At 45.2% G+C, this 11794-nt stretch overlaps 2 protein-coding genes and 1 pseudogene across 2 annotated transcripts; 1 reads left to right on the top strand and 2 right to left on the bottom strand.

Annotated features, from left to right (window-relative positions):
* The first annotated feature begins 535 nt into the window (after positions 1 to 535).
* Positions 536 to 2364, top strand: LOC123147347 (suppressor protein SRP40). Its single transcript, XM_044566578.1, has 3 exons — positions 536 to 1245; positions 1779 to 1849; positions 1957 to 2364. Exons 1-3 carry the CDS (start codon positions 1096 to 1098, stop codon positions 2228 to 2230), a joined length of 495 nt encoding a protein of 164 aa, XP_044422513.1. The 5' UTR covers positions 536 to 1095; the 3' UTR covers positions 2231 to 2364.
* A 548-nt stretch (positions 2365 to 2912) lies between these two features.
* Positions 2913 to 6814, bottom strand: LOC123147345 (uncharacterized). The gene is made up of 2 exons (XM_044566577.1): positions 6632 to 6814; positions 2913 to 5955 (listed from the first exon to the last, which is right to left on the bottom strand). Exons 1-2 carry the CDS (start codon positions 6639 to 6641, stop codon positions 3518 to 3520), a joined length of 2448 nt encoding a protein of 815 aa, XP_044422512.1. The 5' UTR covers positions 6642 to 6814; the 3' UTR covers positions 2913 to 3517.
* Positions 6815 to 9093: 2279 nt separating this feature from the next.
* LOC123153980 (acyl transferase 1-like) lies at positions 9094 to 11007 on the bottom strand (annotated as a pseudogene).
* Positions 11008 to 11794: the final 787 nt, after the last annotated feature.

The following is an 11794-nucleotide window of genomic DNA, read 5'->3' as shown; positions in this document are numbered from 1 at the left end:
GACCACGACGTTTGCTTGGCAGAACATTTCATCTGAGTCGTTGATCTGATTGGCAGCCTATTAACGTGATGTAGACGGTGAGATGTGTTTAAATTAATTTGATCCAATGGTTCTGCTTATCCTGTGTACATTTTATGGTGTGGGTTTAGAAAAACTCATATTCGCTTTTTTAATAGTAATATAGATATAGATACACCCAGTAGTAGCTCTGAACAATTCGATTTAGCAGACTACCCCAAAGTTCAATCAGCAGGAATACCACAGTAATTACTAGTACTCATCTTGGTCTGGTTAGTACCATGTCAATCTCAGCAGGAATGCCTAGGCACGTGCATCTACACTACACCACATTTTGGTCCCGTTCCAGCCACCCGGATGAGCACGTCCGCATCCAACAGCTTCCGATACAATTTTGATTAGAAAAAGCAAGACGCACCCAAAATCCCCACCGAGAACTATCTTATCCCCATTGGGTGCCCCTTCCACAGTTTCACTATCCACACATCGCCGTTCCTCTCATCCACTCAGGCGCCGCTCCGCCTCCATCTTCCTCCTGCTACCTCACCATCCAAAGTAGCTCGCCCTTCTCTTCTCCATCCACCTAACACCACCAAAGCGCTGCTCTCTTCTTCTTGGCCGTGGTGGCTGCAGCTGGCCAGCCACTTCCCGGCTGTGTTTGCTGCAACGGCTGGGGCGGTGGCAGCCTGCTCGTCGGCGCACGGGGGCCGGGGTGGAGTCCCCGTGCCGTGGTGGTGGAGCCCCTCCCGGTGGCTGGCTGGGGGCAACGGGGCCGGTGTGCAGTGGCTCGGTTGCTCGCCAGATCTGACGGCCGGCCAGCACGTGCGGGGGCTAGCTGGGGCGTCTGTGGCGAAGGCGCGAAGTTACATGGTTTTCTAAAAAAAAAAATACCACACCTACACATCTGCATATAGCCCTCCCGGTCGTTCAAGTTTCTTTCTTGATCAATAAGCCTTCCTACCTGAAATATTTTTTCTTTTCTTGTCCTGAAACGTTCCGTACTCGTCTCCACATATAGAAGGCGGCTGAATCAAACAAAACAAATCGAGGAGAGATCCGATCCGATCGGGATCGGCCATGGCGACGTCCATGCTTCGATCTGCCCTCGCGCTCCGGCGATCGGCAAGTCTGAGGCTTCCGGCTCGCATCCCCTTGAGCTCTGCGTCGGCTGTATCCTTCAGCAGCAACACCGCCTCCTCCGGCAAGAGTGAGGACGCCGGCGGCCGGGTACGTAACATGCATCCCAAATTATTAGCTTCGATCGATTTCGCATTGGCCCTACGAAGGAGGTAGTTGAGATAGTTTTGATATGCCCTCTCATGTTTATATTTATGGGGTATAAGAGCATCTCCAAGAGACGTGCTACATAAATCGCGCTCTGAAAAAGATGTCTGTATAGCGCGCGTGTAACCAAAAACAGAGCTCCAACAGAAGCAGTAAAATAGAGCACGCACAAAAACGAGGTTGTAAATTTAGCGCACGCGGGCTATGGAGCAGCAAATTTGGGGCGCCGGCTTATGCGCGCGGGCTTCTGCATGTGAGGCCGCCAGGTTGTGCATCGGGTTTTTGTGCGTCTGCTAAATCTCCCACGCGCAAAAACACTATTTCAACACTGTAAAACTTCTTTAACGCGTCTGTTGGAGATGCGTAGATGTTATGCACGTTTTACTTTTGCGGGGACTAATCTTCTGTAGCTTCGTTAACTACATACATATTGGCAGCATCAAAATTCATTTGCTGGTGTCTATCTGTACATGCAGTCTGAGAAGCGTCAAACCGATAAGAAAGATGACCAGTCAACTGGAGCAAGGAGGCGACGCAAACAAAACGGGTTAGCCAACCTACTATAATTATTAAGCTCCTATATATGTCTAAGCTCGTTAATCAAGTAAAAACATCTTGTTTTACTAATTTACTTGGTCGCACGTGCCCTCTCAGACATGGCATCTCCCGAAGCCTGCTTGATGAGTTTGATGATTCTGATTGGGAGATGGCGGCGCTTTTGGACGACGACAAGCCTCCCCGAGGATCTTCCACTGGATCAGACTCTACTAAGGACTCCTCCTCCTCCTCCTCCTCCTCCTCTGCGGCGGCAGAGTCGGACGTGTCCTCGCCATCGTTAGGGGGCTTCTGGGACTCCGAAAGCTCTTCATCGTGGGGTTCGGGAGGAGGGGACTCGTGGTCCGGAGGAGGGGGCTTCTTGGGAGACTAGCTACATGCTAGATACTCCTGTGAGTCTTAGCAAGTTTTTCCCAGTTTAATTCGTCGGACTATAAACCAAGTGAACTTTTTGTGTAGTGATTCCTTTTTGCAACATTTTGTAGGAGAGCCAAAATGATTCCCGTATATTGCCATAACATCTTGTGCCTAGATATTAGGTTTTGAAACAGAATATGTCAACGTAAAATAGTACTACCTGGAAAAACTTCAAAAGTGAGAGGAATGCCTTTAAAGGGGGAACTTGTTTTTGAAACAAAGATTATGTCAAGGCTCTGCATCGATTGATTGCGTGCAGATGGAGATCAGAGTGCTGCGTGGTTTTAGGAGGAGGAGATTGTGGGGAGACGAGGCCCTTGGACCGTTTGAATTTTTTTGACGATTTCCAGACGATCTGGTTTGCTTTGGGCTTACAATTCTGATAGATGGGGCTGTTTTGCCATGCCGGAATGCATTGCATCATTGCATTTACAATTTACTTCCAGAAAACAAAATTTCATTCTTTTTCCTTTTTATTACAAAATGGAATTTATTGCCTGGAAAATGTATGTAGAAAACCAGGGCGGAAATGTATATAAAAAAGCATACGGAATAAAATCAGTTATCACGCAACATACATATATATGGACAAAAAGCAGGAAATAAAATCAAATGAACTTATAAACTGCAGAGTCGGGGTGCCCAGACAAACTAAGGCAAAGCTCGTACGCTTGATTTTCTATACTATCAAATACGGTAGAGCTACTAATATCTGAATCCAGCTATTTTCTATGCCTTTAAATACGGTAAAGCTACTAATATTAGCATAATACCTACGAACATGAGGACTCGCTATCTGCGGAACGGCGGATAGTGAAGGGGCCGCCAGGCATGCACTTGGGGACAGCGTGCAGCACATCAGCAGGCTTGGCTACACCAGCACCTTGAATGGGCCTCTCGTCACTTCTTTTTCTTTTTCCTTCCTGGCATGTTAATAAATCCTGGTGCTGCTGGCCTCACATGATCTGCTTCTGGCCAACTCTCTTGTCCCAAAAGTGGCTCCAAGCAATAAGCATATGTCTTCCTGTACATTTCAATGGAGTAGCATTTTGCTATGAAATCATCTAGTTGCTGAGAACTTTTGTATATAGCACATATGGCATGGCAACAGGGGAGGCCAGATAGTTGCCAATATCTGCATGCACAAATCCCCTGTTGCAAATTAACAGTGTACCTGAACTTGCCATGCTCAATCACCTCAAATCCATCCTTCCCATTCCATAACACATGACAATTGGCAGACCTAATCATGTTTTTGCTTGAGCTTTTTGAAAATGTTAGGACAAATTGTTCCATTCCAAGTCAAGCTCTTGCAAATATTTTCTTGTATCCTTACCATCATCTTCCTTCTTATCCACTCAAACATTGAAATGACAGCCAAGAATCTTGCCTCAAGTACGAGATTGTTGAAAGACTCACACATGTTGTCGACTGAATCACAATTAGAGCCAATCTTCAAGTGTGCTCTACTCCAATGCTCTGGACTTGTGTTCATCATATCTCTTGCTCCTTCTGGTGTTATCTGAGCCAACCTAGCTCTATTGTAGTTGAACAAGATTTGGTTGGGAGCTTTTGCACACCTCCAGAACCTCTTTTGTAGGTCATGGTCAGGATGTTTCTTTTTCCAGTTTGCATATATATGCCTTGCACACATCCTGTGTTCAACTTTGGGAATTATATCCTCAATAGCACCAATAAGACCTTTTTGCTGGTCAGATATTACTACCCAACCTTCTCCTTGGTTTGGTATTTTCAAATCCTTGTTCAACAATGCAAGAAACCAAAACCAAGATTCATATGTTTCCTTCTCAACTAAAGCCCATGCTATCGGATAAATCTGGTTATTTGCATCTCTGCCCAAAGCACATAACAACTGCACATATGTAGCACCCTTGATGAAACATCCATCCAGGCCTATTACCCTTCTACAACCAGCTAGGAAACCTTTCTTGCAAGCAGCAAAACACATATAAAATCTCTGGAAAACATGTTGGTCATCTCTCATCTCTGGATCAAGTGTTATAGCAACTGTACTACCTGGATTGCTTCTCAGAAGCTCTTGTTGGTAGTCAAACACTCTGCAGTACTCCCCATGTGTGGAGTTCAACATCCTTTCTAGCACAAGCTTCTTTGCTCTTTTGCACTTGGCTATGTGAACATCAACACCCAAGTCCTCTAAGACAGTTTGTTTAATATTCTCAAGTTTCCATGTGGAGTTTGCTTCTATCAACTTCCCATATTTCTTAGCAATAACTTCAGCAGTCACTAGCTTGTTGTCTCTCCTAGGTACACACTGGTGATCATCGACAAGAGTCGACACTTGAAGCCACTTGTTCTTTGTTGTTCTTGATGCATAGATCATCCATGGGCAACCTGGCCATGTGCAATGAGCTCTAACCTTTGCTTGCTCGTCCTTTGTAAATGCCAAATGGACACGCTCTTTAATTGCATAGTTTATTATGGCCTTCTTTATTTGCTCCTTGCCTCTGAATACCATTCCCAGCAGAAACTTAGGCTTTTCAGCCGTACTGTCGTATCTAGGCCACTGACTTTTTCTCCTAACCATAGTTGTACCTCCTTCACCATCACTTTCCTCGTCGTATGACCAGTCATCATCTGAGTCATAATACGGTGTTTCATTTCCTTCTTCAAGGCCTTCTTCACCATCCTCTACTACTTTATTATCTTGCACAATTGGACCTACTACATCTCCTCTTTTCTTGGCTCTCCTCTGCTGCCTGAGAGCTCTTGCCATCTTCCTCAACTCATCTGCTTCGGAATCCTCACCTGAACTACATTCAGTAAGGGGGAGATAACAGTCTGAATCTTCTGAGCTCTCATCTTCTTCCCTTTTATCTCTCTTCTTGTCAGCTTTAACTGGTGTTAGCAACGGTGCTTCAACAGTTGCACCAACAGGAGGTGAACTTGCTCTTGGTGTACCAGTGGGTGACCTTGTTGCATTCTTTGAACTTTCTGCACTAACATGATCTGACTTTAATGCACTACTTGTTGACCTTGTTGCATTAACATGATCTGACCTTGCTGCACTACTTCCTACATTTTCCCAACAATCTTGACCTGCCGCTGCATGTTCGCCACAATCTTGTGTTGATGCTCCATTTTCCCCTGCATTAGCAATAGTTGACCTTCCTGTACAGCTCAAAAGTGTCTGAACATAGCTTGTATCAACAACTTCAACATTAATTAGTGGCAGTTTACTTCCCTTCACTGTGGAATAATTTTCAGATATATTAATCTCCACCATTCCATCTATCACACTGCAAGATTTCTTCCCTTTCTTGTCCTGCTTGATACTGTCATTTACATTTAGCTTTGCTTCAACTTGATCTACATAAATATGAGCCATCTCACCCTCCTGGGTGTTACTGTCCATCTTTTTCACTGAATCATCATCACCTAGAAAGCATAGTCCATCAGCTAGTGATTTTCCTGGACAGAGCCAGTGCATCTTCATTAGTCTGTCCTTCCCTGCATATTCTTCTTCAACATCATACAGATCTTTAGCTATATCCAGAATATACTCATATGTCAAATTATCCCTCTCAATGGAAACCACAGCTTCCAAATCACTAGTGTACTCCAAACCTCCTTCTCTCTTGACAAAGTGCCCAAAATAGTGATATCTGACGAAAACAAAATCAATAGGATCCCCTTCATGACCTGAAAAAATGGAACTTTCATCAGGTTTCCTTCTCACAAATTTTTCTGAATATTGAACAAATAATATGCCACAAGGAAGAGCAGATAATAATGTACTGCTACTGCTGGTACTCTATATACACATATACACCTAAAAAGCCGGAACTTTCTGCTTGTGAATTAATTAAGGTACTATATCAAATTTGACAGTATAAATTCCTCTAGAATGTGCTTTTCCTGCTCATTCTGGATATCACATTTGACAGTACCTTAATTAATCTGCTATTTCTGCTCATAAGTTTCAGTTTGACAGTATATATTCATTCAGAATGTGCTCTTCTACTAGCAGATTATGCCTTTTTTTACATCTGACGGAAATAACTAATTCCTGCTATGTTCCTACATAAGTGATACCAGCTACCGAAAATATTCGTCTAACTAGAGAGAGATTTGCCGGACATTCATTGAAATACACATGCTTGCCACTATAATACAGATGTTCGTAAATTTGGACGTGGCTCTCTCATCCTCAAACGTGGCTCCCCATCCTCTCCATCAGAACAATAAACAATGGTGGCTGACGATACATAGATGACAGAAACTCCCAAAATCCCCTCCATCATAACCCTTTCCCGTGGTACCCTAAAATCCCTAAATCACACATCAGAGAGAGGGGCAATGGGTTCGCATCACGTACCGGGATCCATGGCTTCAATCCGATCACGATTTCATCGTCTGGATCATGGGCGACGACGCCTGCGGCGGATTCAACCTCGACGGCGACGACGGCTGCGGAGGTGGCGTCGAAGGAAGCAGAGGACGCGAACCGACCGGAGAGAGAGGGGTTTGGGTGCGTTCACCTGGTCCAACCCAACCGAGCCACGTCACCAGAACATAACTCTCTCTACTCACCACAATACCATGCCATGTCACGCGGTGTTGCCCCAAAACCGAGTTAAATTGATGCAAAACCACTTAGGGGGAGATTTATCCGCTTTTGGGGATTTTAGGGTGTAAAGTGTACCAAATTCGAGTTCAGGGGGATATTCGTCCATCAGACCACATTTGAGGGTGAAATATGGACTTCTTTCTTCTAGGATTAACAATCCTCGAACGCCTGCAAGAATCACAACAACAATTGCCCGAGTCAGCTTCATGTTTCGTCATGGTACAAGACAAAAGGAAGTTATGTTTAACGATTTATGGGAAGATCGCGACATTGAATCGCTATCCTAGCCATGGACGGCACGGTGGATTTCCCCTTCGCGATGGCCACGCTAATCTTCTACTTTTTCGCACCGCCCAGGGCGCCTGATGCACCACCGAAAGAAGAAGTCACTTGTTTCCTCTTCACCCTAGCTGAGACGACATCACCCTCGTTGTTGCCGCCACCCGAGGCGCCTGCTCTGGGACCATCCGCGCCATTGGGGGCTACCGACTGACCCCACTTACCATCCTTTGGAAGCGCGCACGCGCTGGGGACGGGGGCTGCTGTTACGACCATTTGAATTTGGACGATTTTTTTTGTTTTGGGCATACAAACCTGATAGATGGGACTGTATTGCCATGCCAGAATGTATTGCATGTGCAGTTTACATCCATAAAACAAAATTTATTTCCTTTTCTTCTTTGTTACAATCTGGAATCTATATCTATTGCCAGCAAAATGTATGTACAAAACCAGGGGGGAAATTATGTGAAAAAAAATACAGAACAAAATCAGTCATCACACAATATACATATGGAGAAAAAGAAGAAAATAAAATCAAATGTACTTATCAACTGCAGAGTCGAGTTCCCAGGAAATAAAATCAGTCATATGCTCGTACAATTGATTGTCTATACCATCAAATACGGTAGAGCTACTAATATTTGAATCCAACTATTTTCTATATCTTCAAATATAATAGAGCTACTAATATTCGTATAACCCTGCAAATAGGAGAACTCTCTACCAGCGCGAGAGGCAGATGGTGAAGAGGCCGCTAGGCTTGCCCTTGGGGGCAGCAGGCAGCGCAGTAGCTGGCTTGGCTACACCAGCACCTTCAAGAGGCCTCTCAGGCTCTATACAATGCAAGACACTTAGGGGGAGGTGCTTAGATAAACAAACCAGTGTTTTTTAAGCATCGGTGCTTATTTGTAAAAGGTATACGCTTAATTAGGCGTCTCTTCTACAGAAATAGGCACTGATACATCAGCAAAACCCGGTTTATTTTTCTGTGCACCTAGCATTGTACAAGGCCTCATAACTTGGGTTGTTTTTGGCGGGGAAACGTTGAAGTTTATTCAAATGACGGAATCTCCGAGGCTACCACCGCGAGGACTCTCCGGTGGTACCAGGAACCAAGTCTTACAAACCTTATTCAAGCACAGCCAACAAATGAGCAGCATCGTGGGAGATGACATCTTCATCGCCGTCACCCGGGCCGCCATGTGTTGGCATTCTTAACCGTAATGCCCTCCACCTCATATTGGCTGCCGTCGCCGTTCTCCGGCCACCATGGCCCGGCCATCATCGCCGTGGACCGGATACCATCCTTGCGCCATATAGTCACTGCTGCCCAGCCACCGCGTCTGCGTTGCTGTTGTGTAGCTACTGCCCGGGTCGAGCTGATGTACTCATGTCCCTATCAGGTTTGCAATGATCTTATGTGAATCGTGCACAAAATTGATATCGATCTAAGCGAATTCGAATCCCGTTCTAGATCGATTGATTTGATCGGGGTTCGAAGGCTGTTCCAGCGAATCCGGTAACTATGAAGCAAATGATCGAATCATGCCAAAACATACATGACTCACTCACTGCCATTTACTCCCATCTCTCTACTTCCTTCTTTCCTTTGAGGTGTGCCAAATCAGTTGATCAACTCTCCCAAAAAACACTCTAGTTCTTTCCTTCCTTCTTTAAAGCAGATTTTTTAAAGGTTAGCGGACAAGCAGTGGGAGATGCCCAAAAGCAAGTGCAAATTACTGCAAGCAACCTTGCATTTTTAAACAAAAAATATATATTGAGAGGGGGAACTTTATTTAGAAGTTTACAAATTTACGACGACCTCACCTACATAGTTGCAAACTCAAAACAACATGGTAATTAAGAACTTGTGCGCCGGGGTTTATTTTATTAGGGGTGTATGAGGCTGATCGAATTGAGGTGGACCACTACTTTTCGTCTTGTCCATTGCACACCCAAACAGCAATCTCCTTCTCAAACTTGTCCATTGCAGGTCCTGGCAATATCATGTTTATCACGATCACGTCCTGACCCTTGCCATTCCTACACCTCATGTGGCAGCTCACAGAGTCGAAGGAGATGTCCCCCACCATGGGTAAGCCGCCGCCAACCCGCTTCGCCCATTGGAAGTCCAGCGCCTCCTGTCCAATCCATTTCATGTCAGAGACCTCATACATTTTATCAATGGTGAGAGGTGGCTGCCCATGTAGAGATGCCATGAAATCCACCATGAACTCCATGTTGTCGTCTGTCATGTTGCGCTTGGCCTCACGGATGAGTCCGAGTGTGTAGCTAAGTGGGTTGCCAGATAGCTCTCCGACGGTCGTGTCTGCCACAGGGTAGAATAGTGCGTTGCCGTAAAACCCATGCGGGACGATCCCATGGCGCTTCCCACCCCCGCGAACATTCATAGAGAACATTAGGCCCACCCGCTGGTGGTGCTCATAGCCGAGCGCCACCGTGCGGCAACGCCACATGACCGCTGTCAGAAGCTCGAAGCTTGTGGCTGGTGGCGAAAGATGTGCGGGGCATGGTGGCTTCGTAGCGCTGCGATGTCTCCCGGGCCAAAGATGAAGAAGCGGATGACCATTTCTTCCGGCGGTGTTGACAACATAACATCGTTGCCGGTGCTGCCTAACCTTTGGAGGAATCCCACAAATTCCGGGCTTATTTGCGGTGGGATGCGTGCTGTCAGGATCTCCCTATTCCACACCGGCGATACAATTTTGGAGGCATCACCCCCTGTACGAGCCAAGTCGGCGATGCATTTTATGTGAAGACCAATCACAAATCCTCCACATCTCAGTTGGGTTACCTATTCACATTGATTAATACAGAAAATAAGAAATGTTAGTAATGTTGTAAAGCGGTGGCTTCCTCCGTTTCGATTTAGTTTACATATTATCCTAAGACAAACTTTATAAAGTTTGACAAAAAATATATAAGAAAATATACAACATATACAATAAAAAATATATGAAAATATATTCAATGATGAATCTAATATGGTTTTCTTTGGTATTGTAGATGTTAAAAAAATTTACAAACTGTCAAAGTTTAACATAAGACAATACTAATATGTGAAGTTAAATTGAAATGAAAAAGAAATGGATATAGTTAGTTATGCCTGTGCGTGTCCTTATGGAATATAATTTATAATTACGTACCTGATGCATGTAGAATCTGATTGGCCATGTGTCGCCCAGTGGTTGCATACTCGACCCTTTTAGAGAAAATGTTGTTTGCACATGATAAATATTGTGTGTATTTTTGGACTTTGAACCATCGTAACTAGATAATATGGATGTACGTAGTAACGTGTTTGAGTATATTATTAAAATTAGATAGATAGACATTAGTGTGGAATAATGAGGTGAAGAGTTGAAGGCTAGCTAGGTAGCTACCTGCATGAAGAACAAGGGAACTCCAACAACAACCCTAGGATCGCCCACCTCGCACAACAGTTCTTCGATGCATGGGTACGGCGGCAGAGGCGACGGCTTGCCAAGATCATCCATGGACACGTCCACCTCCGCCTCCACGAACACAACGCCTTCCCCCGTGCACTCGACAGCTAGCTTTCCCCCAGCAGCCTCCCGGAGACGGCCTGCTAGCGGGTAGTAGTGCACCAGCGCCTCCGCAAGGGCCGCCTTGACTAGCTTTGCAGCAGTGGCAGGCTGCCCCGGCCCGTGGTCGACAGCACGAAAGAACTCGATGGCAGGCTGCAGAAATCGCAGGTCCATGTCATCATCAACGTCGGAGAGAGCCAGAGTCTCGTGCGGCGTTGCTTGCGCCGGCACCACGAGCTCGGGTTTTCTCCGACGTGCCACAAAGGATGCCATCTTTGCTAAATGAGGAGCGTCTAGTGTAGTGCGTACATGAGTGGCTGGTTTGTTCTTCTACTTATGTAATGGACACAGGGCAGCTTGTCATGTGGATATGGCGCAAGGACACTCAATTTATAGGCTTCAGCTTTGCTGCAAAAGCATTCGCCATGCGTGTTGCATGATTATCCCGGGTCCACGTGTTGACAAGATACCGCAAGTATGCAACATCCAACGAAACACTGCAATAAGTTGATTCACATGCCATTCATTTATTCCCAGTAAGCATGCATCGAAACCCGATAACCAACGGACACGTCCCTAACACCTAGCAGGCAACGAAAGCGTCTTCTCCCCACATGATATTATATAGGCTTGGTAACTGAAGGATCCCCCTAGCCACGTAATATATATCTTCCCCAAATCTCATGTCCAGACCATTGCCCGCTGGGAAGGAACCTCTGCTAAAATATTCAACCTTAACTGTCATCAAGCCCTTCCGTAGTGGAGAGAGTGGAGAGTACGACGACATTGCCGATACTTGACACAGTGTCTTAGGTGCTATATATAGGCACCATATATAGCATTGACCATATCTATAATATATTTTTTAAATTATTTGTATTAACTATTTCAACAAACATGGTGTGGGCAAGTGTACTAGTTACGCTAACTGCATCCACTCTAACTAGCAGAACTACAAATAAGTCAATAGCGGTAGAGGGTAAATGCATGGTTAGCCCGCCGGTATAGAAGCAGTATATGCATTAGCAGAGTTAATATTAGCCCTGCAAAATTGTTGATG

Source organism: Triticum aestivum, chromosome 7A (assembly GCF_018294505.1).
Source record: "Triticum aestivum cultivar Chinese Spring chromosome 7A, IWGSC CS RefSeq v2.1, whole genome shotgun sequence".
Taxonomy (NCBI): domain Eukaryota; kingdom Viridiplantae; phylum Streptophyta; class Magnoliopsida; order Poales; family Poaceae; genus Triticum; species Triticum aestivum.
This window is presented reverse-complemented; position numbering and strand designations above follow the sequence as displayed.

Excerpts from the sequence above, each read along its gene's own strand:
- LOC123147347 (XM_044566578.1), top strand. The coding sequence starts at position 1,096 with ATGGCGACGTCCATGCTTCGATCTGCCCTCGCGCTCCGGCGATCGGCA. Across the intron at positions 1,246-1,778 it reads GTGAGGACGCCGGCGGCCGG|TCTGAGAAGCGTCAAACCGA; the intron begins GTACGTAACATG and ends CTGTACATGCAG. Across the intron at positions 1,850-1,956 it reads AGGCGACGCAAACAAAACGG|ACATGGCATCTCCCGAAGCC; the intron begins GTTAGCCAACCT and ends GTGCCCTCTCAG.